Source organism: Lithobates pipiens, unplaced genomic scaffold (assembly GCF_037356315.1).
Source record: "Lithobates pipiens isolate NorthernLeopardFrog02 unplaced genomic scaffold, aLitPip1_a1.2 Scaffold_16, whole genome shotgun sequence".
NCBI lineage: Eukaryota > Metazoa > Chordata > Amphibia > Anura > Ranidae > Lithobates > Lithobates pipiens.
The window spans coordinates 307041368-307069359 of NW_027507748.1; the positions used below are offsets into that span (position 1 = coordinate 307041368).

The 27992-nt window shown below is 44.5% G+C and overlaps 1 protein-coding gene across 6 annotated transcripts in view; it reads right to left on the bottom strand.

Annotated features, from left to right (window-relative positions):
* The window catches only part of TRIM33 (tripartite motif containing 33), a 252287-nt gene that overhangs the window by 147916 nt on the left and 76379 nt on the right, over positions 1-27992 (bottom strand). For all 6 annotated transcript variants that reach the window (XM_077481589.1, XM_077481585.1, XM_077481587.1 and 3 more), the window contains exons 3-4: positions 20746-20893; positions 14831-14963 (exon numbers count right to left, since the gene is read on the bottom strand). In XM_077481589.1, the coding sequence (XP_077337715.1) occupies positions 14831-14963; positions 20746-20893 (281 nt within the window). The remainder of the gene's footprint in view (positions 1-14830; positions 14964-20745; positions 20894-27992) is intronic.

Genomic DNA, 27992 nt, shown 5'->3' on the forward strand with positions numbered 1-27992 from the left:
TTCCAGGACTGCTCCCCAAAATGAAAGGCTAGCATCTGTTACCACCTTCCAGGTAACTGGTAGGAAGGATTTTCTTTACTGCAGATTGTTATCAACCAACTGAGGCTCTGGCAATTACATTGGGACACCTAGAGCTTGGACCTTCTTGTTCCAAGCCAATAGGATACTGTTTTGCAGCAGTCTTGAATGAAACTGAGCATAAGGAACGGCCTTGAATGAAGACATCTTTCACAACAACCTCATGCAGAGTCAAATAGAAGGATTCTTCTTTGCCTTGACTACCTGAATCGGCTCCCTTATGGCACTGATCTTCGCCTGGGGTAAGAATACCCTCTTCTGGGCTGTATTTATGATCAGACCCAAGTATTCCAATCTCCTTGATGGTTTTAAGGAAGATTTCTCTAGGTTGAGAATCCAACCTAGGTATTCCAGGTAGTCGATCGTGGTGACCATATTTTGGTCTAAGCGGGCTACCGACTTGTCTATCAAGAGCAGATCGTCTAGGTACACTAAAATAGTTATATCTTGAGCCCTTAATCTGGCTAGAGGGGCCAGAACCTTTGTAATACTCAAGCAGTAGCTAGTCCGAAAGGCAGCGCTACAAACGTCAAGGTAGAAAATCTTCATTTTCAAAACGTAGATATTTCTGGTGAGCAGGGAATATCGGCACATGGAGGTATGCATCCTTGATGTCGATTGACGGCAGAAGTTCTACACCTTGTAGGATGGATACTAATTATCGGACTGACTCCATGCGAAAAGAGCGAATATTCAAAAACCAGTTTAGATCTTTCAGATCTACAATGGGTCTGACATCTCCATTTGGTTTGGGTAGCGTGAAAAGGTTTGAAAAAAAAACCCAATCCCTGCTCTTCTACGGGGGACCACCGATATCGCCTTTTGGCTCAAAAGATGGTCCAATGCTTGAAAGACTTTTTTCTCTGGATCTCTGGGAACATTTGAGCTGAGAAAACAAGGAGACGGACTCTCAGAACTCTAGTTTATACCCTAGAATAATTGAGGAAGCCACCCATGTCTTGACACTTTTCCTGCCAAACCCGAGAACTGCAGAAGTCTTCCCCCCACTCGAACGCGCGGGGGTGCCCCTTCATAAGGAGGCTTCAGTATTTTGTTTTGTAGGTTTCCTCCCCCCAGGAGTTCTGGGGTTGACCCTGAGATTTACCTCTTGAATTTTGCGGTTGAGGCCGTCAAGCCTGGAGGAAGATGCTCCTGGTACCGGGGAAGCCGCTTGTTTAAATTAAATATGCTTACTCCTTTTCCTAACCGGTAAAAGGGTACTTTTCCTAACCGGTAAAAGGGTACTTTTCCCATTAGAAATTCTTTGGATTTATCCAGATCATCCACAAACAGCCGTTCACCACAAAAAGGAAAAACTAGCCAGGCGCTTTTTGCAGGGCTCTTCAGCTGACCAATTTTTCAACCGTAGTATTGCACACATATGTACCAGCCTCAGCCTGAAGAATAGAATCTTTCATAGAGATTATTGCAAAACATAACGCCCCCAGTAGCTCAGCCAAATCTTGGACCTGCTGATCAGGAATAATCTTGAGCACCTGTTTAAACTGGTCTCTCAAGGACTGACATACACCAATTGCTGCAAGCGCAGGTTGAGTTACTGAACCTGCCAGAGAATGTTTTTCAATAGGAATTACAAGCATTTGAGAATTGTCTACTGGACAAGTCAAACTTGGCGAGGAGACAATCTGGTAATCAAACCGCCGTGCAGAGGCGGTAAAAAAAATAAATAAAAAAATAAATAAATAAAAAAAAGGAGTGGCATCGCCTACCATTTTGACATCCCCTACCCAGGGAGAGCTTTTTCCAGGTGGGGGGGTGTTTTTGTAAGAAACCCCTCCCCATCTTAACGGAGGCCTGGGCTGCTCACCGGAGGGAATCTGCAGCTTCTGCTGAGACAGAGTGATCTTTGAGAAAGCATGACAAGGTAAAAAAACGGAGACAACTCATAAGAAACTTTAAAAAAAAATCCTTATAAATCTCCACTTACCTTTCCCGCCGCAGGACTGAGGACTTACGGCTGAAAAAAAAAAAAAAAAAAAAAAAAAGCACTGGATCCCAGGGTCCAGATCTCTAGAAAGAGAAAAGATACGGGCTAAACCTAATTTCTTCCTCCACAAGGCTCAGGTACCATTCAATTCGGCCTAAAAAGACACTTTGAATAGATCCGGCTACATAGCTAGCCCCTGCAAGGATTGCTCTAGTGGAGTTCACCACCGCATATTTTTACTCATGGCCAACACCTTAGACACTGGTGAAAAACCTCAGGTACCCCCAGTAGTGGGAGTAGTTCTATAGGGAGTGGACTTCCTGGCTTAGGGTGTGCCAGTGTCTATCACCTGAAGGTGGCCTATAACCCACATAGTAACTACTATGGCTCTCTGCTTCCAAGCATGCAAGGAGTACTGTACATGCACCAATTAAGTCATCAGCAGAGGCAGATGCCAATATTTACTAAAGGGCACAACTATGAGCGTTTTCAAATGCACCTACAGGTAAGAATTTTTATATTCTTACCTGTAAGGCAAAATCAACTTTTTGGCTTTTCCGCTTTAACCACTTGCCACCCGTACAAACGCATGGCACTGCTGCGTCAGGTTTGCGGCATGCATAAAAATTCCATAAATATATCCCATAGTTTGTAGATGCTATAACTTTTGCGCAAGCCAAACATACGCTTATTGGGATTTTTTACCAAAAATATGTAGCAGAATACATATTTGCCTAAATTGATGAAATTAGATAATTTTTTTATATTATTCGATAAGTTTTATGATAGAAAGGGAAAAAAAATTCTTCAAAAGAGAACAACTGCTAAAGACCGGACGACAAGCAACCACCAACCACAGGAAGAGATCTACTCTACCACTACAATTAGATTGCGCCTTGATTAACGCCAGGTCTGCAGTCAAACACAGACTGGAAGTACACGACTTCATCATCGAGAACAATGTAGACTGCCTCTTCATCACCAAAAGCTGGCTAACCTCTGACTGCAACACCATCCTCCCTGAACTGGTTCCGAAAAATGACAGGATCCTAACAGAACCGGATAGGGAAAAAAGGAGGAGGCCTTGCAGTGATTTTTAAATCTCACCTGGGGCTCACCAAACCATCACAGAACCCAGTGCCTTTTATGGAGACCCTGGCACTACCTCTTCAATCAACACCCCATGACACCACTCATTCTATGCTACAGACCACCGGGACCAAAGTCCAATCTTCTTTCACCCCTCACGGAATTCATCGCAATACACACCCTGAAATTCAAAAATTTCCTGGCACTCTGGGCAAACGGGCCCAAAGACCCCATCGCGACCGCCTGCATCAACTGGAAGAATTGGATCTCCAGCAACTGATAAAGACCCCCCACGCATGGGTCAGCACACACCCTGGACCTCATTTTTAAACAAAACATCGACAACATACTCGACAACATGACATTGCCATGGACGGACCACCACAACATCAAATTCAAAATCGCCTCCAACATCACCCACAAAAAAACGGAAGCCTGCAACAACGCACTGGACGAGATTGCAGAAAAAAAACTGTACTCCCAATCCTTCAAAACCACTCTATCCAATAAGATGACTACAATGACCTTAAGCCACTCTGCGGAGCAAACTCTCAACTCCCTGAACAAGGCATTACTGCAATCAGCAGACTCGGTAGCCCCAAAACGCAGGGCTCATCAGGAAGAAAAACGAACGCAGAAGAGTGGAAAGAACATGGAGAAGAAATCCCACTGAGGAAAACCACTCAAACTACAAAGGTCTCACAGAGAATTATCGCAAAGCAATCTTCAAAGCTAAAAAGGATCACTTCTCATATACAATCTTAACGGTCTCAAACCATCCGCGTGAACTGTTTAAAATAGTCAATCAATCAATGAATCAGGTATGCCTAGAGCCCCCCGCAAATGAATCCCAAGATTACTGTGACAAACTGTCGGATTTTTTCATCAATAAAGTCAAAACCATCATGGGAAACAATTTGCCAGAAGAAAACATCCAACCTCAGCCATCAAAAACAAAGAGGATATCTACACCAACATTCCAAAACCGCCGAAATTTTTACTGACCCCAATTACCGCGAACTTCACAAAAAACATCAAACTTCATGACAGTACCTCACCAATTGACATCCCCACAAAACTACTGAAAGAATGTTCCAACATCATAGTTCCCACTATAAACAAACCTCAAACTGATCATTCCAAGAAGGGATAGTTCCCATCAACTTCAAACAAGGCATCGTCAAACCTCTGCTAAAGAAACCTAAGCTGGACCCTCAGGACCCAAACAACCGTAGGCCCATCACAAGCCTTAACACCATCTTAAAGATCATGGAGAAAGCTGTAGTACAACAGTTACAACTCCACCTGGATACACAAACTCCTGGACCCGCTGCAACCAGGCTTCCGTCCGGGTTGTGGAGCAGAAACAGCACTCCTTAAGATTTGAGACGACGCCCTCGAAGCAGCGGATGACGGAGAGTCGTGTCTCCTTGTACTGTTAGACCTCAGCGCATCGTTTGATACAGTAGACCACAATACTCTACTCGCCCGTCGTACAGAAGTAGCCGGAGTCCAAGTCGTAGATCTCCAATGGTTCGCATCCTTCCTAGGAAATCGTTCACAGACCGTGAAACTAGGAAAATTCTCTTAACCCCCGGGTAGTCACCTGCGGAGTCCCTCAAGGATCACCTTTGTCACCAGTTCTTTTCAACATTTGCATCCGCCCACTCCTCCAAACCATCAGATGTTCAGACCTTTGCTTCCACTCATACGCCGACGACACGCAACTTTATTTCCGTATCACTGGACAAAAAGATCACTACCTACAACTTGAAAACTGCCTCAATTCAGTAGAAGACTGGATGACCACCAACTCCCTCAAACTCAACGAATCAAAGACAGAGCTTCTTATTTGCACCCAAATCATAATTCCGTTACCAAAACCTCCTGGACTCCACCCACCGTCTTTGGGCAGACCATCTCCCCAAAGACCAAGGCCAAGAGTCTCGGGGTTATTTTAGACTCACAAATGTCAATGGATGCACAAATAGGAGCAGTAGTCAGTGGATCTCACCATCTGCTTCGCAGACTCAACCCTTTTATCCCAAAGAATGATAAAGCAATGGTAGTTGGAACAATCATTAATTCACGACTGGACTACGCAAACTCGTTTTACATAGGATTACCACAATTTCAAATTGCGTGGTTACAACTGATCCAAAACATGGCGGCAAGGCTGATAACAGGAAAAAAAAATCCTGGGAACCAATCTCTCCTTCCCTGAGGAGCCTACATTGGCTAACCAAAAAAATAAATAAAAATCGGATCACATTCAAGACCCTCTGCCTCACCCACAAATGCGTGCATAGAGAAGCTCCGCAATACCTAGCTGAGAAAATACATCATTACACACCAAACTGCAGTCTTCTAACAGCCAACAAAAACCTTGTGCCAAAAGCCCGGTACAAATCTAAGGGAGAACGGAGATTCGCTGTCCAAGGACCTCGGCTATGGAATGCTCTACCAATCAACATCCACCTGGAAGAAAACCACCTGGCTTTTAGGAAAAAAACTCAAGACCTTCCTTTTTTAGCTGATGACCAAAGCTCGTCACAGCGCCTTGAGGCGATTTAGTTCGCGTTGTGCGCTATACAAATATTTCATTCAGAGGCATTACAAACATAAACGGCCACCAGCAAAACCTGCTGCAAACTTATGCATCTGACGGAGGCAGCAGTAGTTGAACCGGAGGGGCTGTGTGTTGAACCCCTTGCACAAATGTACACACCAATGATCGAGTCACCAAGGGCCATTGAAAGAAGACAGCCAAAGCTGACATCTGCCCCTTAATGGTGCTTAACCACCTCAATACAGTGCACTTACACCCCCCTTCCTGACCAGACCAATTTTCAGCTTTCAGCGCTCACAGTTAGTTTGAATGACAATTAGTCATACAACACTGTACCCATATGAAACTTGTGTCCTTTTTTCCCACACAAATAGAGCTTTCATTTAGTGGTATTTAATCACTAGTGGGTTTTTTTATTTTTTGTGCTATAAACAAAAAAAAAACAAAAAAAAACGTAAATTTTGTGGGAAAAAAATGCAGTTTTCTTTGTTTATCATAAAATTTTGCTAATCAGCAATTTCTACATAAATTTTGCCCAAAATTTATACTGCTACATATCTTTGGTAAAAATAACCCAGATTAGTGTATATTTGGTCTTTGTGACAGTTATAGTCTACAAACTATGGTGCCAATCACTGAAAAAAGATCACATCTGATCAGGCCTTCAGTACATCAGGTGTATCATTTCTTGAGACACTAACAAGTCAGGAAAATACAAATACCCCCCAAATGACCCATTTTTAAAAAGTAGGCATTCCAATGTTTTAAGTAGCATGGTGAGTTTTTTTTAAGTTGTAATTTTTTCCCCACAATTCTTTGCAAAATTACGTTTTTGTTTATTTTTTTTTACAAAATTGTCATTATCAGGTTATTTCTCACACACACACACACACAGCATATGCATACAACAAATTACACCCCAAAATACATTCTGCTACTCTTCCGGAATATGGTGATACCACATGTGTGAGACTTTTACACAGCATGGCCACATACAGAGGGACAAAATTGAAGTAGCACCTTCAGGCGTTCTACGAGCAAAAATGACATCTCATTTCTCAACCACCTATGTACACTTTTGAAGGCCCTGGAGCACAAGGACAATGGAATTGCCCACAAAATTACCCCATTTTGGAAAGAAAACACCCCAACGTATAATCTGCGAGGCAGAATGAGTCTTTTGAATGGTTCATTTTTTCCAGAAGTTTTTGGGGGAAAGAATGAACGCTTTTTTTTTAAAATTTTATTTATTTTTATTTTTTACACAAAGTTGTCCATTTATGAGATATTTCTAACACATAGCATGTATATAGCAAGAATTACACCCCAAAATACATTCTGCTACTCTTCCCGAGTATGGTGATGCCACATGTGTGATACTTTTACACAGTCTGCCCATATAGAGAGGACGAACATTGAAGTAGTACCTTCAAGCGAGCTAGGAGTATAAATTACACATCTCATTTCATTCCTACCCATTTAGGTTTTGAAGGTCCAGGACAATGGAATTAACCCCAAAATGACCCAATTTTGGAAAGCAAACACCAACGTATATTCTATGAGGCATGGGCTGCAAATAGGTACTTGGATACTTCGGACTATGACAGGTACAATTCACCTGTGAAGGAATTTTCCCTGAGAAACTGGATTTTTCACTCATGGGACTATTCTGAAAATCACCTAGGCACCCGTTTTGTTTTATTGGTTTACATAAGGCACCAATCACTTTATTTAGACGCACGAGTCACTTTTTTTTTGTTGTAGGTTTAAAAAGACCGCAATATTGTGTGTTTTTTCTGACAAGCACTGGTCACATTTATGGTTGTATTGTAAAAACTACAATACTATTTGCGGTCTTCTTGGATAGCACACAAGTCACTTTGTAACATTGTTGCACTGGTCACTTTGTATGAAAATAGGAAGGTTTAAGTTATTTTCTACTATTTTTGTTATTTTTGCACTTTTTATAAGGGATTCTGTCGGATTAATTTAATGTAATTCATAATAGGTTTCCTCCTTTTTTTGGAGACACATAGTAGGATTATTATAGATTTTTTTTTAGCACGTTAGAAACAAACACATTAGCACCTTTAATTGGGGCTTTACACAAAAGATCAGAGGCCTCAACACAGGGCTTTGTTTTATAAAGCTTTAAAAAAGTTTTTGTTCTCCAATACATGTGATGCCATTTCGTTTAAGATAAGGAAATAATCCCAATATAATTTTCTAGATAAGATCTAAATGCAGGCTGAGACTAACAAATATCTAAAAAAAAAATCCTTTTCTTTTGTATATGAAGAAAAAGTTATTTCTCCTGTGGTATCTAAAGTAAGATAAGGATATGTAGTACCTTGGGACAAGCCATTGTCTATGAAGTTTTTCTAGCCCAAGATATAGTTTTCTCTTACCTTGTAAAAAGTGATAAATATAACATTTATCAACCTAAGGAACAGCGCCAAGACCTACTGTACCATTCTTTTGTTTTACAGGTACTCTGATGTACTGCGAGTGACAGGTACGAGATGTTACTGCAATCTCCTGACACATGATCGGTGTGTGAGGAGGAGAACTTTGTAACATCTCCTTACCGCGGTTTGTTTACATTTAATGATCGGCTGTGAAAGGATCACGTGGGTAAACAGCCGGCCAATGGCTGTTTACCACCGGTGACAAGCAGTGTTCCCGGGAACACGCCGCCACCGACATGCGCTCGCACGCATGAGCCATGCACAGTGGGGGTGGAACTATCTGATCTGCCGTGACTTCATCACAGCCGATCATGTGGTGAACAGCCATACCCAATGGCTGTACACCCCCCCCTCGGTGGCGAGCGATGTCTCCGTGACACACTGCCACTGAAGGAACAGGGATGTGCGCCCATTCCCTGTTTAAATGGGAGGACGTCATATGATGCCCTCCCGCCACAAGAGCTGCGCCGCTTGGCCATCATTTGATGGCTGGCAACTAGTTAAAGAAAGTTTCTGATCCACACCCTGGTGGAAAAACAGCAGGATTCTGGAAATTGACAGACCTCGGTCCCTTAGCACCTGGCTTTCAACAGCCATGCCGTTAACCATTTCAGCCCCGGAAGAATTTACCCCCTTCCTAACCAGAGCACTTTTTGCGATTCAGCACTGCATTGCTTTAACTGACAATTGCACGGCCATGCAACGTGGCTCCCAAACGTCCTGCCCCCCACCACAAATAGCTTTCTTTTGGTGGTATTTGATCACCTCTGCAGTTTTGTATTTTTTGCGCTAAACAAAAAAAAATAAAAAAAAGAAGAGCGACAATTTTGAAAAACGCAATATTTTATACTTTTTGCTACAATAAATATCCCCCAAAAATAAAATTCTCTTCAGCTTACGTAGATACGTATTCTAAACATTTTTGGGGGGAGATCGCAATAAGCGTTTGATTGGTTTGCGCAAAAAGTTAAAGCGTTTACAAACTAGGGGATAGTTTTATGGCATTTTTCTACTTTTTTTTTAAATGGCGGCGATCAGGAATTTTTATTGTGACTGCGACATCCGCCAGTCATACTAGGTCGGTGTACCAAGGATGCCGAGGCCATCCGGGGCAATCGGAATCACCTCGGCCTCCACTTTGTGTAGCAGGACTTTTAGTGGGGGGGGGGCATAAATCAGCTGATAATGCCCCCATGGAGCCACCAATGCGTCGGATGCATCCGCCGGGGTCTCTTGCCCTGGACACAAACCTCTGCACCTTCCAATTGAGCTGAGAGGCCAAGAGCTCCACATTTGGTGTGTCCCACCTTAGGCAAATGAGCCAGAATACATGCGGATACAACGACTATTCCCCTTGGTCCAGCACCTGACTTAGGTAGTCCGCTTGCCCATTTTCTACGTCCGGAATGTATACGGCCAACACGTTCTGCTCTGCCCACTGTAGGATGTGAGCAACCTACCGTGCTGCAGCCGAGCTCCTTGTTCCTCCTTGATGGTGGACCTACGCACCACGTGGTGTTGTCTGACTGGATCCTGATTGGACGCTCCTGCAGCCTCTATGACCATGTAGAGAGGCACCGCCTGATCGCCCGAAGCTGGAGCTCATTGATCGGGGGGTGAGATTCCCCCCACGTCCAACGGACCTGGGCCGACTGTACGCCCAACACTTCGACTTTTTTAGGTTCAGTACCCAATCAAACTCCCGAAGAGTTTGCATGGTGATAGCCACATCCTCCCTTAATTCAGAGGCAGAAGCTGCTCTCAGAAGGAGGTCGTCTAGGTAGCCCACAATTGCGATCCCCCATTGCCTTACAACGCCAGAAGCAGGGTTAACACCTTGGTGAAAACCCGGGGTGCTGACGCCAAGCCAGAAGGGAGAGCCCCAAATTGGTAGTGCTCTTCCGACTGCAAATCGCAGAAATCTGATGCCTGAGGCATATGGGTACATGTAAATATGTATCCTTGATGTCCAAGGACGCCAGGAAGTCCTCCTGATGGAGTGCAGTGACCACGGAGCGAACTGATCCCATCCTGAACCTTTGCACTGTCACAAAGCTGTTGAGGGCCTTGAGGTCCAGGATTTGACAGACCCCTTACTTTGGGACTACAACCAGATTGGAGCAGAATCCCTGAAACCTTTCCAGTGTCGGGACAGGTACGATTCACCCTGCGCAGTAGCAGGTCCTGTACTGCCCCAAACAAGGCCTACCGACGAGCCGAAAGCAGATGAAGGTTGGAGGGAAAGAAGCTGTTTGGTGGACAAGAAAGAAATTCTCTTGTATCCTGATGAAACTAGTTTGCAGACCCATTGGTCGGACAGTAGGGAGGTCCACCGAGCTACAAACTCCCGAAAGCAACCCCCCACCCAAGTCGGGTGCAAACCTTCATGCGGTAACATTTTTGCTCGGAGACTTGTTTGGCTTGTGAAACCAGGGATGCTTTTGTCCTTCAGCAGGCTCCTTGTCAGACTGGGAACGCTTACCTGTCGACCCGGGCAGGAAAAAAGGCCATTTGAGATGAAAAGGGAGGGCCCTTGCCTACGGCGTGGCTCCTTACCCTTCCTGGACTGTGGGGGCAACGTGCTCTTCCAGCCGGTAACATTTTTAATGTCATCCAGTGAGGCTCCACGTAGCCTCTCACCTTGGAAGGGCAAATTCACCAGTGCTTTAGATGCCTGGTCTGCAGACCAGCATTTCAGCCAAATCAGGGGCCGTAGCACCACTGCTGATACTGATGCTCTGGAGAGCAGGGAGACTGTACCCAGGGGCGCATCACAGACCTATTTAAGGCCATGCACCAACTGATCTGCCAGTTCTACGCAGACCGGGGAAGTCTGTTGCTTTTCCAATTCACGGTGCAACAACTCCGCCCAATCAGCAAGCATCTGCGACACCAAGGCTGCAGCCAACACAGGTCATAACGCTGACTCCACCACCATAAACATGGACCAGGACACTGTCACGGCCCTCCTGTTGGCAGGGTCCCTTCTACCGGAATCGTGGTTACTTTATTCAACATGTATACCGGGGTTGGGGGGGGGGGGGGGGGGGTCAATGTCCGGAGGAGATGCCCATTGTTTCAGGAGGCTCTCCTCAAAAGTGTAACGAACCGCCATTCTTCTCGGAAATGAAAAGGCCCATTGCGGGCTTCCCCATTCCTTGTAAATGAAATGTAAATGAATAAGTCAAATACGGAGACATCTTAGCAGTACGGGCCGTTTTGCGGGGCCGCTACCTCTGAAGATGCCCCTGCTGTATCCTGCATCTTCAGGGTATTCCGCACCACTGTGATAAGTGCTCATACTTGTGCTTTTTCCTGCGCTAACCCGGCGCACGCCACCTCCGCCCTGGCAACAAAGGACTCAAGGACTGCTGACAAAGCATCCATAGGCACCGCATTTTGTGCAGGTGAGTTGGTTGCAATAGCAGGGATGCCTGGGGAAGAAGCGCCAGCTTCTGACCCTCACTCGCCTGTCACTACTCAGGGACTTAAAGCAAGGTACACAAAATCCCACCCTCCTAGCTGCTCATAGACTGAGGGCCCCCCTGTAGGACTCACCACACTGAACAAGGAACTGCACTGTGCTGCCGCCGTCCGCTCTGCCCTGTGCCAGTTACGAGTTCTGAGTAAAAACCGTGCTATTCTGGAAGCATACAGTCACCAGCGCTAGAGGTAAACTACGCTGAGGCTACAAGAAAAAGGTCGCCGGCCATTTTAGCAAATAAACCTCAGAGAAAATGGCTGACAATAATACACTAAGGCTACAGGAAAATGGCTGCGGCCTTGGAAAAAAGGCCACGGACCATGCAGCGTCCTCCCCTCATGCCAAACAGCCTGAACACCCCACTGTGGCCAGAAAAAAAACAGGGAAAGGAGCGGACCCCGACAGTCAGTGCAGCTCCCCCAGCCAGGTACATGCACCGCACCTCATGCCTAGTCACCCAGCAGCCCCAGCATTGGGAGGAGGGGACGAGGGAGAGAAGAAAGGGAGAGCGAGAGACCCCCTAGTCTATCTCCCAGGGAATGCCCAGCTGTTCCATGCTGCTGAGGCAAGTGGAGCCGTACTTAGTCCTCCTGTCGGGACTGCTGGACGCATTCCACCACAGACACATCACCCGAGCAGTACGGGGTAGTTGTCGGCCACGGCACACTGACACGAACAGTAGTCCCGGAGCATCTACCTCACCGGCCACCCCTGGACCAGAAAGGGGCATGTTGAGGCTGACCCAACAGGTAGCTAGGGTCTGCTCATGCTTGATGGCCAGGCTGGGGAGACAAGGATCTATAGTACCCAACCTGTCACCCATTCTGGCTGTTGACTTTAGATCACAAGGATCAAAATTGAAGAAAAAGAAAAAAACATTTCCAGGACCAATAGTCCCCTCAGGAAGCCAGGTCCTTCTACATTAGGCAGAAAAAAAAAAAAAAAGAAAAAAAAACTGGAGCTGGACGAAGCCCGACCGAGGGGTTATAGCTATTCGGACCACCCCATGGGCGGTGCTGTGCAGTTTTGCTGTTTACATGTTTTGTTTAGTCCTCTCCTAAAGGTGGCAATATAACCCTAAGGTCAAGATTTAAAGGAGCTGCGTCAGCCAATGAACAAAAGAGGAAAAAGAGGACAAGTTAACCACTTTAAGACCAGGGCGTTTTCTGACATTTGTTTATAAGTAAAAATCCGTATTTTTGCAAGACAATTACTTAAACCCCCAAACTTGTATTTTTTTTTTTTAGGAGAGACCCTAGAGAATAAAATGGCGTTTTTTGCAATGTATAACGGTCTTTCAAGCTATTTTTTGGGGAAATACACACTTTAATAAATAAGAAAAAACCGTTTTGTAGAATGTAAAAAAATGTTACACTGAGTAAACAGATGCCAAACATGCCATGCTTTAAAATTGCGCATGCTAGTGGAATGGTAACAAACTGCGGTACTTAATCTCAATAGGTGATGCTTTTCAACATTTTTACAGCTTACCCGTTTAGAGTTACAGAGGAGGTCGAGCGCTAGAATTATTGCTCTCACTCTAAGGATCGTGGCGATACCTTACATGTGGTGAACATTGTTTGCATATGCGGGCATGAATTGCGTATGCATTTGCTTCTACGCGTGAGCGGGGGGGGGGGGGGGGGCAGAGGTGCGCTTCTCCCGCCACCTGTAAAAGTGATCCTGTGGTGTATGCGCTGCCAGGATCACTTTTATGTGAAAGCTGGCCGCCTAAAAAAAAATAAAAAAATAAAAATAAAAAAAAGTGATTGGGGTTATGCTACCCCGCTAATTAACATGAAAAACATGACTACAATTACAGTTAGGCAGTCGGTAAGTGGTTAAAGCAATGCAGTGCCATACTGCAAAAAAAGGCCTGGTCATAGGGGGGGGGGGGGGGGGGGGGATCTTCCAGAGGTCAAGCAGCCAATAAGAAAGGAACAGTCACTAGTAAAGATTTTCCACCATGCTGCTACATATGATGAGAACTTCCATGGCTTCCAAGCATCCATTGAGAATAAAATCAATACACCCCAGATTATTACTAATAATCAAACTATATGGCTGAATCGGATGAATTGCTTGCAAACAACGTGAGTCAATGTGGGGTTCAATGTATGAATACTAGGAAAGTCTGATTTCTGAACACATGGAATATCTTGATTCCTCTAATGTTAAGCACTGACTTTACTCAGATTCAGCAAAAACTACATACAATGAGTGTGGCACTAGACATGACATTAATGTCATCATCTGATACAGCGTTTTAAGCGGGATTCCATTGACCGATCCGTTTTTTTTTTTTTTCTGGGTCATTGAACTACTTTAGTAATGCACAGAGAGTACTCACTTGCTGTGTTAAATCTTTCCCCTGCTTTCCGATTTCGTCAGCAATATGTTATATAAATGTATCCTGGCGGTTTTCATTTTGCTTGTGGGCATTTGAAGCCCACAATCATTTATTTCAAGGAGCGGTGAATGCTGTGCTCCCAGGATTCCCTGCTCGATCCTGCGCATGCTCATTGTATAACAGGGAGCAGAGCTGTAAATTTCCGGGTTGCCATCACAACGGCCGGCGTCGTCGGAAGTTCCCGCCACGTTGTGATGGCAACCAAACATATACAAATGAGCTCTCACGAGATTTCGGCTGGACAATGATCCACACAGAATCTTGGGAAGACTCAGAAGAAGCTCCCAGGGGACTTCGCTGAGCAGGGGAAAGGCGAAAAACACGCCTACTCCCACGAGAGGAGAGACCGGAAGTACACCTAATAATAATAATAATTAAAATAAAAAGGTAATTACGGCGAGATTAATTTTTTAAAGGGGCATTTGAGCATCAATGAAAGTAAATGAATGGGCTAAGATTGACTGAAATATTTGGGTACAATACCGCTTTAAGTTTAGTCATACATTATGCAATTTTTTTTTTGTCCAAGCACACAGGAGGCAAATGCTTCCCACTGCACTATTGTATTCTGACAATTGAGGGTTTCCAGCTTTAACTTTTGTGAGATGAGCCAAAAACCACACAACAATGAAGACAACATGTAGAAGGAAAGTCTACACTTTCCTAGTAGGACAGGTCTAAAACAGAAAAACCGACATGCTGCACAACAACGTATTGTCCCCAATTCTTCCACTTTCAAATTTAGGAATGATGAAAGAACTGCTTTAATGTAAATCACGTTTACCTGTGCTCTTTATGCTCCTGCAGCTGGCAGTCTCGACATGTCAATCTATCACACGTTTCACAAAACAGTTTGAGTTGTTCTTGTTTATGGACAGGACAGAAAACTGGACGCTGGCCCGACGCCCCAACAGATTCTGTAAAAGACAAAAATATACTGAAAAGATGCACTTTTATGGGTGTATGCACAGAAATATATATAAAAAAAGGCCATCACAAGCAGCATATGCAAAACCACCCAAGTCATGTAGAGGTCATGGCCATTATTAATCCTTGTGACAACCTCCGATCTCACATAAATGCCCATGTATCTACATGCATATTACTTCCAAACCACAATGTGGAGTAAATGTGACTAGTCACAGCCATGTAAAAGTCAGAACGAATCCATCATCGTAAAGCAGTCATGACAGTTACTGAACAGGCTCCAGACCAGGGACCAAGTGATAATTGCTTGCACTTCTGCTCCCCAGATGTTCCAAAAAGGGATCTTGTAAAGAAGTTAACACTTACTGATCAGTAGTGATACGAAGGCTTGCCTCAGTCATATTGGCACACTATAATGAACGTACTGTCCCTCATGAATGTGTGGGAAGGTCAAGACCATGCTGAATATCAAAAGGTGGTGTCAGATCATGTTCCTTATAAGGCTCCATGCACACTGGAGCTCATAAACTGCGGTTTATTGGAGTTTGGGCGTTTTTTTTGTTTTTTTTAAGTCCATAAACTCCACTCTATGCTCGCCTATGTGTCCATGCAAGCATGGAAGTTTTTTAGCTTTAATGAGCAGTGGAGTTTATGGACTTTTTACTGAACGCCAGAAATTTGCGTTCAAAATGCCAAAAAACGAGGAACGCTGATAAACGCTAATAAACACGCGTTAGTGTTCGGCATTCTATTTTTTCAATGCATTTGGGAGTTTAGAATGCACTGTGGGATTTTTGGAGTATCCTCTGTATTTTTATTGAAAACGCTAGTGCAAAACGCTGTTAAAAGCACGTTTTTCAACCAGCGTTTTCTGCCAGCAATCTGGCGTCCAGAAAAAGCTTTTCTGAGCTTCAGTGTGCATGGAGCCTAAGACTAAGCACCGAAGTCATTCAAAAGGTACGTGCAGGCAAATTGTCACCTGCATTGTGTTTTCTTAGCTGGGCCTGCATTTTTACAATACTAACTACTTCTGTTCCAGATTCACCCTCCCAACCCCCCCCCCCCCCCCGAACAGGCAATTTTTTTGCGCTCTGACAAGGTTACTTTGACAATTGTACAGCCGTGCGACGATGTACCCAAATAAAATGTAAGGTTTTTTCCCCCCCTACAAATAGAGCTTTCCTTTGGTGGCATTTGATCACCTCCTACCTTTTAAAAAAAAAATAAACACACGGACGTTGCTCCTTTCCTCCAGGATCAGAGGAGGCCAGAGATGATCTGGTCTCTGTAAACCTCCATGGCCTTGAAGTCGGCAAGTGGTTAAACATCACCGTTCTCACAGCCATGGCCAAAAGTTTTCAGAATGACACAAATATAAATTTTCACAAAGTCTACTGCCTCCATTTTTATGATGGCAATTTGCTTATACTCTAGAATGTTCTGAAAAATTATCAGATGAATTGCAAGTTACCTCTTCGGCATGAAAATGAACTTAAAGCGGGATTCCGCTGCAGTTTTTTTTTTTTTAACCTGTGTCACTGGTGGGCGATTCCTATGGTGTCTTTGCAGTCACGATCGGCGTCTTTTTAACCCCCAGCGTGACGATTTCATTGCTAAGGAAAACTTAAAAAAGCAGTCCGGCGGTTTCCATTTTCACTGTGGGCGTTTGAAGCCCACAGGCATTTACTTCCTAGATGCGATGATGCTGAGCTCCCAGCATCCACCGCTCCATCTCGCACATGCTCATTGAGTGTCCTCTTTGTTTTCCTTCCTCTTGCCTCATGTGCTATAGTGGTAATGGCAGATAGAGCTGCCTGCCCACTTTCAAAATGGCAATTTCGGACATGCCCTCGTCACGTGACCGGCGTCCTCCTTCCGAAATCTCACGAGATTTCGGCATGACTGTGTCCCCCACGGATTCCTGGGAAATAGCTAAAAAAGTTCCCAGGGACCATTGCGAAGCCGATAAACACGCCTACTCCCACGGGAGGAGAGCCCGGAAGTCGGCATAAACATTAAAAATAAAAGGTAAATACTGCATATTATTTTATTTCAATGGTCATAACTGCATCTATGTTCCAAAGCCATTTGAATAAGATGAACTTGCAATTTTCTGTACAAAACCGCTTTAACCCCATAAGAAAAATTGTCACTGTATTTGTAAAGAAGGCTTCAGGGTAACCAAGAAAGCGCAGCAAGTGCCAGGACCGTCTCCTACAGTTGATTTAGCTACAGGATTGGAGGGCACTACCAGTGCAGAGCTCAGTAATGACAGAAATTTTCAGCTAAATCTCATTTGCGATGTTTTGGGCATCCAGAAAAAAAAAAAAAAACTTGTACGGAGAAGAAATGGTGAGCACTACCATCAGTCCTGTCTCATGCCAACAGTAAAGCATCCTGAGACCATTCATGTGAGGGATTGCTTCATAGACAAGGGAGTGGGCTCGCTCACAATTTTGCCCAAAAACAGCCATGAATAAAGAAAATAAAAACATCCCCCAAGAGCAACTTCCTAACCATCCAAAAACAGTTTGGGGATGAGCAATACCTTTTCAAACATGGAGAGCCTTGCCATAAAAGTGATAAGTGGCTTGGGGTACAAAACATCAACATTTTGGGTCCATGGCCAGGAAACTCCCCAGACCTTAATCCCATTGAGAACTTGGTCAAGCCTCAAGAGAAAAAAAAAAAAAAAAAACACAAATTCTGACAAGCACTCCAAGCACTGATTTGCAATAATGGGCTGGCATCAGTCAGGATGTGGCCCAAAAGTTGATTGACAAAATGCCACAGGGAATTCACTCTTTGCATAAACTTATTGGATTTTTTAATAAAAGCATTTGACACCAATGAAATGCTTGTAATTATACTGCAGTATACCATAGCAACACCTGACACAAAGATCTAAACACTGAAGCAGAAGACTTTGTAAAAGATTCATATTTGTGACACAATTTGATACAACTGCTACAGGGAAGAAAAAAAAAAACAATTTATAACCGATATCTACATTTTTCTTTGCAGTTAAAGCAGCGCAAAACCAGGTACCCACTCCCACTAAGATGGCTGCAATCATTGTATAGCAATCTGCGAAATTTCTAGCCCCTCCTCCTTACCCTTACACCCCACCCCCCCCCCCCCACTGCCTTCTGGGAGACATACAGTTGCCAGAATACAGTGTGACCCATTAGAAAGCACAGCGTGACTCGCGCATTAGGAAACAGGATTTGCTTCCCGTTTCCCTTAATGAAGAAGCCAATCAACACATCGGCTTGGGGTTTTTTGGTTGCACAGGCTGGAACTCCTTTTTAAAGATCTTTTGTCACAGAATACACTGACTTTATATCAGCATTGTAATAGCAATAAAAATTAACGTATTTGACAACCCAATTGTCAGCTTTCTTGAACAATATGCTTTCATATTGTGATTTCTGTCTAGCTTTCTACAACTTCCTGGGTTCCTTTCATGCTGTGTAGCTTCTCAACTGTTTACAGATAGCTGCCATAACCTTGGTATCCTCTTAAACGGTGGGCGGCAGTCTTTCATATTTAAGTGGTCTCTGATTTGCCACAAGATCACTTAAAAGCGGCAGCAGGAGAGGTCTTCCCCCCCCCCCCGCCCCCCCCCACCCAGCTTACCAGAGCCGTCAGTAATGGCAGAGACAATCAGATCCTCTCCCCCGAGACTGGATGCCGAATGAGGGAAAGATGGCCCCCACCCGGCTCCATAACATTGGATGACAGAAGCAAAATCAAAACGTCACTTCCGCCCAATGATCTTTAAGGGGAAATTGTATTTTTTATTGCATTTAAATCTAAATATGAGACCCGAGGTCTTTTTGACTCCAGATCTCAAAAAGGGCCTGTCCAGCTTTTTTTTTTTACATCTCTTGTAATAAGAATAAAAGTGACCAAATTTTTTTATAAAAAATAAAAATGGACAGTGTAAAAATAAAAAAAATAAAAAGATAAAAAAGCGCGCCCCATTATGCTGAGCTCACACGCAGAAGTGAATGCATACACAAGTCGCACCAGCATACAAAGACTGTGTTCAAACCACACGTGAGGTATTGCCACAAAGTTTGCTTGTACTGTCCTGGTATTTTAGGGCCATGAGATAGGCAATCAAAATCAGGATTAATCAAAATTTTCAAATATGCAGTATATACCAGGTAGTGACCAACTTTTACACAGACTAAATATACACCGTTTTAGTAAATGTAGCAGAATAAATTTTGCCCTAAATTACGAAGACCGATAATTTCCGTTATAAAACTTTGCAACTAAAGACAAACTTTTCAAAAAGGTTTCCTTTATATAGCAAAAGAAAAACAAAAACAGAATGCCAATTTAATACCACCAAAAGAAAGCCCTCTGTGTACGATATAAAATTCATTTGGTTACATTGGTGCACGACCAAGTAATTGTCTTTCAAATTTTGACGGTGCCAAAATCTGAATAATGGCCCAAGCAGGAGGGTGGTTTAATATTCTGGTCTTCAATTTGTTAAACATAGTATTGGGCATGGGCTCATGCTGCGATTACAGATTGCTCCTATATGTCCACTGACACCTGATAATAGTAACAGTTACTTTGTATCAGACTGTCAGTTCATGAATGAAATCTCAGTACACATTTATTATTCATTCAGGTAAAGCTGCGTTCCGCATTTGGATTGAGCTTGGCCTAGTTGCCCTGAAAGATTTCCTGATCAACTCACAATTTGCCACCTTTCAGGAGTTGCAATCCAGATTCCAGATTCCCAACGTCGAATTCTTTCACTATTTACAAATCAGTCACTTTTTTTTTTTGCAACATTATTCTGGCTCTCACTCCCTCCCTCCAATGTACTTTGAAGACATTTGCCACACCGCTCCTAGAAAAAAGGACTGATTTCAGGACTCTAAGACGCTGGAATCGGCAGTGGAGAAGGAGGTGCTGAATTATAGATCCAAATGGGAACATAAGCTGGGACTGGATTGCAACACAATTGACTGGGACAAAACCTGGAGTAATATGTGCCAATGCTCGAAAGCCTTATCAATCAGAGAAACAGCCATTAAACTAATCACCAGATGGTATTATACACCCCTACGGTTACATAAACTCTTTCCTCCGGTATCTCCACACTGTTTTAGGGGTTGCCCAGGCTCTTTCAGAAACATATTCTGGGAGTGTGACTGTATCCAACCTATATGACAGTTACTCTTTCGATCTAATTAACAAGTTGGCCGGTTACACTATAAATATGAAGGCATCTCACTCATTGTTATTTGACTCTCCACCAGATACCCCCAAGCACTTAAGACGTTGAATCCACTCAATCTGTTTAGCCATGCAATGGTCTATAGCACTCAATTGGAAATCTCCCCCCCTACCATTTGACCAGATTTTGTCACGAATTGACCTAATGATGCACTCGGAAAAAAATCTATCTAACTCTACACGACTCTGTTCCGGTGTTTGAAGCCAAGTGAAAACCGTGGTCTGTATTCAGACTTCTGAATTAGCTATGCTAGTCTCTCCCACATACCTTGTTTGAAAAATCTTTATTTTTATCTTTCTCATTTCTTTTTTTAGTTCTCTTGTACTCTATTGGCCCTTTATTTCAGTGGCATTCTATAATTTTGACTCTAAATGTTAATTCTGTCCATATGGATTATCTTGCACCCATGAGTTTCGCACTCATTGACTCCTGTATTATTGCAAGGAATAAGTATGTTTACCTGTTTTATTTTTTTATTGAAAAAGGTAGTAAGAAAAACGTGTTACCTGAAGATACATCTTCTTTCTTTGTTATTATGTGATCCTTGGTGAATTTAACTCTTTGATGTGCTTCAATACAGGTCTTACAGAGCCATTCTCCACATTCCCCACAAAAGCCAACAGCACTTGCATTATCTTCACAGCTTGTACAACCCTAAAAAAAAAAAAAAAATGCATTCAGTTCAATTTAGCGTTTGTACACACACACACACATAGAGAAATTGTACAGAAACACTGATAAGTTGCTTTGGGAGTCCTAACCTACAAACACTTGCTCTTTAACCACTTGCCGACCGCCGCACGACGATGTAAGTCGACAGAATGGCACGGGCAGGCATAAGGGCTTACATGTACGTCCTTGCCTGCCCGCGGGTTGGGGGCCCGATCGGGCCCCCGCCCGGTGCCTGCGGCGGTCGGTATTCGTTCGGGAGCGATCCCGGACGAGGGGACGGCCATTCATTCATGGCCACCCCCTCGCGATCGCTCCCGACGAATGAAAATGTCCGGTGACATCACTTCCTCTCCTGTAATGTAAACACAGGAGAGGAAGTGATGTATTCTCTCCTCCGTGTCGGTATTTTTCGTTCCGGCACCGAGGAGAGAGCATCGGTGAGTTGCACAAGCACTACACTACACAGTAGAACATGCCAGGCACACTCACACCCCCCCTTTACCCCCCGATCACCCCCCAATTACCCCTGCCCCCCCAGTCAGTGACACCAATTGCTTTTTTTTTTTTGCATTGGTGTCATTTGTGACTGTAGTAACTGTTAGGGCAGTTAGGGTTAGCCCCCTTTAGTTCTAATGTGCCCCCCTAACCCCCCCAATAAAGGTTTAACCCCGTGATCACCCCCCCTCGCCAGTATCACTAAGGCTGGGTTCACATTGCAGCGGTTTATGAGAACGAATGTGATTCGCACCGCACTGCAAATCACATCCGATCTCTGTGCGATTCGAGTTCAGCCATACAGATAGTATGGCTGAATTCGTGTCGCACCCGCCGCAAATTCGCACGGGACCCTTTTTTTGGTCCGCAGCAGAATCAGATCGCATGGGTGTTCACACCATGCGATCCGAGTTTGCAGATCGCACTGCGATATGCGAACTGATCTGGGGGTGTCATTAACATTTCACTGACACTCCCAGCAGTTCGCATAGGGCAGTGTGAACTGCTGCCGGGAGGCATGTGATGCGGGAACCCGCCGCGGATTCGTGGCGTTCCCGCATCGCTCCAGTGTGAACCCAGCCTAATAAGCGATCGTTTTTCTGATCACTGTATTAGTGTCACAGGTGACGCTAGTTAGGCAGGTAGGTATTTAGGTTCGCCGCAGCTTTTTATAGCGCCAGGGACCCCCATATACTACCGCATAAAGCCCCCTGATTTCCCCCTAGTTAACCCTTTCACCAGTGATCACCATATAACTGTTACAGGTGACGCTGGTTGGTTAGTTATTTTTTTATAGTTTCAGGGCACCCGCCATTTATTACCTAATAAAGGTTTAACCCCCTGATCACCCGGCGGGTGTCATTTGTGACTGTAATAACTGTTAGGGCAGTTAGGGTTAGCCCCCTTTAGTTCTAAGGTACCCCCCTAACCCCCCCAATAAAGGTTTAACCCCGTGATCACCCCCCGTCGCCAGTGTCACTAAGGCTGGGTTCACATTGCAGCGGTTTATGAGAACGGATGTGATTCGCACCGCACTGCAGTGCAAATCACATCCGATCTCTGTGCGATTCGAGTTCAGCCATACAGATAGTATGGCTGAATTCGTGTCGCACCGGCCGCAAACTCGCACGGGACCCTTTTTTTGGTCCGCAGCAGAATCGGATCGCATGGGTGTTCACACCATGTGATCCGAGTTTGCAGATCGCACTGCGATATGCGAACTGATCTGGGGGTGTCATTAACATTTCACTGACACTCCCAGCAGTTCGCATAGGGCAGTGTGAACTGCCGCCGGGAGGCATGCGATGCGGGAACCCGCCGCGCATTCGTGGCGTTCCCACATCGCTCCAGTGTGAACCCAGCCTAATAAGCGATCGTTTTTCTGATCACTGTATTAGTGTCACAGGTGACGCTAGTTAGGCAGGTAGGTATTTAGGTTCGCCGCAGCTTTTTATAGCGCCAGGGACCCCCATATACTACCGCATAAAGCCCCCTGATTGCCCCCTAGTTAACCCTTTCACCAGTGATCACCATATAACTGTTACAGGTGACGCTGGTTGGTTAGTTATTTTTTTTATAGTTTCAGGGCACCCGCCATTTATTACCTAGTCTCACTAGTGTACCCTAAATTTAGGGGTGTCTACTTTCCAAAATGGGGTCATTTGGGGGGGGTTTGTGCCATCTTGGCATTTTATGGCCTTCAAAACTGTAACGCCCTTAGAAAGCCTGAAGGCGGTGCTTGGTTTTCGGGGCCCCGTACGCGGCTAGGCTCCCAAAAAGTCCCACATATGTGGTATCCCCGTACTCAGAAGCAGCAGAATTTATTTTGGGGTGTCATTTCACATATGCCCATGGCATGCGTGAGCAATATATCATTTAGTGACAACTTTGTGGAAAAAAAAAAAGTTTGTAATTTTCCCGCAACTTGTGGCAAAATATAAAATATTCCATGGACTCAACATGCCTCTCAGCAAATAGCTTGGGGTGTCTACTTTCTAAAATGGGGTCATTTGTGGGGGTTTTGTGCCATCTTGGCATTTTATGGCCTTCAAAACTGTAATAGGTAGTGAGGAGTGAAGTCAAATATTTACGCCCTTAGAAAACCTGAAGGCGGTTCTTGGTTTTCGGGGCCCCGTACGTGGCTAGGCTCCCAAAAAGTCCCACATATGTGGTATCCCCGTACTCGGGAGAAGCAGCAGAATTTATTTTGGGGTGTCATTTCACATATGCCCATAGCATGTGTGAGCAATATATCATTTAGTGACAACTTTGTGAAAAAAAAAAAATATATATATATATATATTTTTTGTCATTCAATCGCTTGAGGCAAAAAAATAAAATATTCAATGGGCTCAAAATGTCACTTATCAATTTCCTTAGGGTGTCTACTTTCCAAAATGGGGTCATTTGGGGGGGGTTTTGTACTGCCCTGCCATTTTAGCACCTCAAGAAATGAGATAGGCAGTCGTAAACTAAAAGCTGCGTAAATTCCAGAAAACGTACCTTAGTTTGTAGATGTGACAACTTTTGCGCAAACCAATAAATATACAATTATTGACTTTTTTTACCAAAGACATGTGGCTGAATACATTTTGGCCTAAATGTATGACTAAAATTGAGTTTATTGGATTTTTCTAATAACAAAAAGTAGAAAATATCATTTTTTTTCAAAATTTGCGGTCTTTTTACGTTTATATCGCAAAAAATAAAAATCGCAGAGGCAATCAAATACCATCAAAAGAAAGCTCTATTTGTGGGAAGAAAAGGACGCAAATTTTGTTTGGGTACAACATTGCATGACCGCGCAATTACCAGTTAAAGCAGTGCAGTGCCAAATTGTAAAAAGACCTCTGGTCATTTACCAGCAAAATGGTCCGGTCTGAAGGTGGTTAAGTACTTCTATTTATATTGTCCAGTATACTTCAACACTACAGGAGCAAATAAACTACAGTTACAAGGGCATTATGCCCATAATACTTTCTGAAGTTGCACATTAGATCAGCTCTGATTTTTAAATAATCAAGTGGAATAAATAGCAAGCTTCATAGTTAAGGAGGGTCTTAAAGTAAAAATAAAGGCAATTTCCTGACAGACTCCTAAGGCAGCATACATCTGGGTAGCTCCGCCCGAGCTCCTACCACATAGGACCCCACTCCCATCAATTTTCAAGATAAGCCAGAGATCACGTTCCTTTTTTGTCATCTTCATAGGAAACTTTGTACAAAATGGTTCTAACTTTTTGGAAGACGTGACGACCAAGTCTCATGCGGTACAGCCGTGCAAATATTGGGAGCATCCTGTGGTGTCCAGAAATTCCAGGATTGCTCCAGCAGTCACTGAAAACCCAGCTAACAGAAGGGCGGAGAAAAGCACACATGAGCAGAAGACTGACGCCTATTACAGCAGCTGTGCCAACGGCGAGCAGTTGCGCCAGGTCAGATGCCGTGCTAACAGCGAGTGACCTCTTAAGTGTGCCCAGCATGAAGATGTGCTCTGCTGTTCCTGCCCCTGGGATTCAGGTCTTCCTTCTGCTCTCCTGTATGCTCCTTCTTGCTGCTATCAATGGCTGCTTTTTCCGTGCTCTAGTGTCCTTCGGTCTCTCTCCGCCGCACCGGCGTCTTCCGGGAAGCCGCATGTGCGGTAGCAGTTTGTGTCCCAGCCAGCCATGCAGGGTTCCGATTGCCGGGGGTTTGGCCCATGTGTGGCAGGCGGATCCATCCCAATGGGGATTTTAAATAGCCGACAGGTCCCTCAGTAGAACTGAGATTCCTGTCAGTGGTCTTGGTATCCCCAAGATCTGTGTCCGAGCCAGGATAGGTGAGCGACTGGGCTTTGCGTTTGGCCGACCCCCCAACCCATCCTCCCTCCATTCTGGCCTAACAGGCTTTGGTTTCCGCTTCTACTTCAGCTCAGCTATCAAGATGCGATAGCGCATACCTACACACGTCTGGCTCGCCTCTACCCGAGTCTGGTTCTGGAAAGGAAGAGGTTAGAGACAATGGGTTGTTCCTCCGGAGTCATGTCCACCCTGATGTGTGCAAGAAGAGCCAGCACCAAAAGGATCTACAGCAGAAGCGCCGAAGTTTGCAGATTTTGCCACAGCCTCCAATAGGTCCTACATCAAGCACGAAGCTGATGTTATTCTGGATTCCCTGCAGTCCGGTATGAATTTTGGCCTGAGCATCAGTTCTCTCAAAGTTCAAACCTCAGCCCTCTTGGACTTCACCAGCGTCGCATGGGCAAATCATTCATTGGTGGTCAGGTTCTTTAGATTGGCAGTCAAGCTAAGGCCCCAAAGAAAGCCAAGTTTTCCTAAGTGGGACCTTCCTCTTGTAAGCCACCTTGCCTCAGCACCTGGAGGCATCAATTTAACCGCTAAATCAGCTGTCCTTGTGGCAATCACCTTGGTTAACAGGGTGCCCAAAATTGCATCTCTGGGGTGCAAGGAGCCTTTCCTGAACAAGTGGTCCTAATCCCAATGTTGTATGTAATGGATTCAAAACCTAAAATCACATCAGTTTTCCATGAAAATCAGGAGATTGTGCTTCCCACCTTTAAGACAGCAGAGTACGTCTGTACTCACCCCCTGGACGTGGAAGAAACACTACAAGCCTGACGGCCACGGCCTCCTTCAGACTGACTATCTTTATGCTTTTTTTGGGGGAATAACAGGGGAAGCAAGCTTCCTCCAGAACCATTGCCGTCTGGATCATACAGGCCATCCAAAAAGCTTACAAGAGCTTGACTCCTCCAGAGGCGGTGACAGCACATTTGACAAGGCCGATGACGACATCCTGGGCAGGCCTCCCACCATGCGACTCCTGAAGCGATATGCAGGGCAGTTTCCTGGTCATCCAATCAATCAAATAAGTGCATTGAGCCTTGATCTATATCGTCTTTCGACTTTGGCCTTTAAGTGCTGTCTGTTAATAGTGGAAATTAAACAATTTTTTTGTTCAGCAATCCCGCCCATTTGTGTGGCTAGTTAGTTCTGAAACATATACTGCCATAGGAGTTTGTCAGGAAAACTGAAAATTTACTATCAAATACTTACTGTAATTTTCCTTTCCTGATGGACTCCATGGCAGGAGTTACCTCCCAGTGTCACGAGTAGGCTAGTCACAGTACGCAGTCTCTGGCTCAGCCTGAAAATTTATGGGAGTGGATTCCTATGGGATAGGAGCGAGGGCAGAGCTACCCAAACGTATGCTGCCATGGAGTCCATCAGAAAAGTAAAATCACAATGTTTGATAGTAAAATTTGCATTTTTTTCAATTTTGGACACAGCATAGAAGAGTTATAATCTGTCAGGTTTTCTCATCGGTTTCCCATAGGGGAAATTTTCCTTTACTTCTTGTCCCATCGCCAAAACAGGAAGCAGGGAAATCTATTCAACCCAAGTAAATACCCGGTTGTCAACAGGGTCACCAGAACTGGTGTCCCCATTGGAATATTTCTCCTCTATTCTTGTTTTGATGATAATTCAAAATGTGTGATTTTTCACTTTCAGAAATAATGGCAAACAGGACAAATGGGGTGAATCTCCCTGAACACCCAAAAATTATGCAGTCAATGGAATTGATATTGTTCAAAAGCACATCTAAAGAGGGATTTTCTTGTTCTCAGATTTGGTCCGAGGACACTTTTCTCCTTGCACTGGAACCAAACTAAAACAATAACTGCCTGCCTCTAGCAAGTATTGGTTCTATCTTTCAGTGACACGCATTGGGAACTTTTATTATCTGCTTAACGTGACCATGCTGGTTTTTAGGCAAGTTTGTTTTATTAATTGATTAATCTATCGTGTGTCGGACCGTGAACCATATTTGTCATTTTCGCTTATGTTTGTTAGCTATGAATAAGCACTCTTGGTAGTGTGAAACGCGTTAGCTGTTGTCGCTTTGCTGTGATGCATTTGATGTGATCCTATTTTATTAATAAAGGCATTGAATTTGTTTTAGAGTGCGGCTGTCCAGAGTCTAATTATCCACATTGATTACATGCCGTTGCCTGCACCCGGGTCTCTTCGCTTCTGGAGGAGATGCCCTTTGTTTTGTGGACCTGCTTGGAGCGGTGGTATTTCTCTTGCCTGCTTCTAGCAGTTTGTGAAATTCAATGACTGCATTCAAGTGCAGCACAAAAATTGCAATTAATGGATAAAAGCAGTGAAGACATTGAAGCCTGTTTCACATGGACATCAGCTTGTATAAGAGCAGATGAACAGCAAGCTTTGACAAAGCAGTTGCAGAGTTTTGTTGAGGTTTTTAACCACTTCAGGACCGCCGTATTGCCAATGTACGTCAACACAATGGCACAGGCAGGCACAATCACGCAGATGTACGTGCCTGCCTTCCAGCGGGTGGGGGGTCCGATCGGACCCCCTCCCGTTGGATACGACGGTCCGGTTCGCTCCAGGAGCGCTCCGTGATGAGGGGATGGCCGTTGGTTTTCGGCCACCCCCTCTGGATCGCTCCTGGCCAATGAGAAGCTTCCTCCCACTGTGTATTGTTTACACAGGAAGGAGGAAGTGATGTCATTCTCCTCGGGGCGGTCTTTTTGACCGGACTACGAGGAGAAGACTAATAGT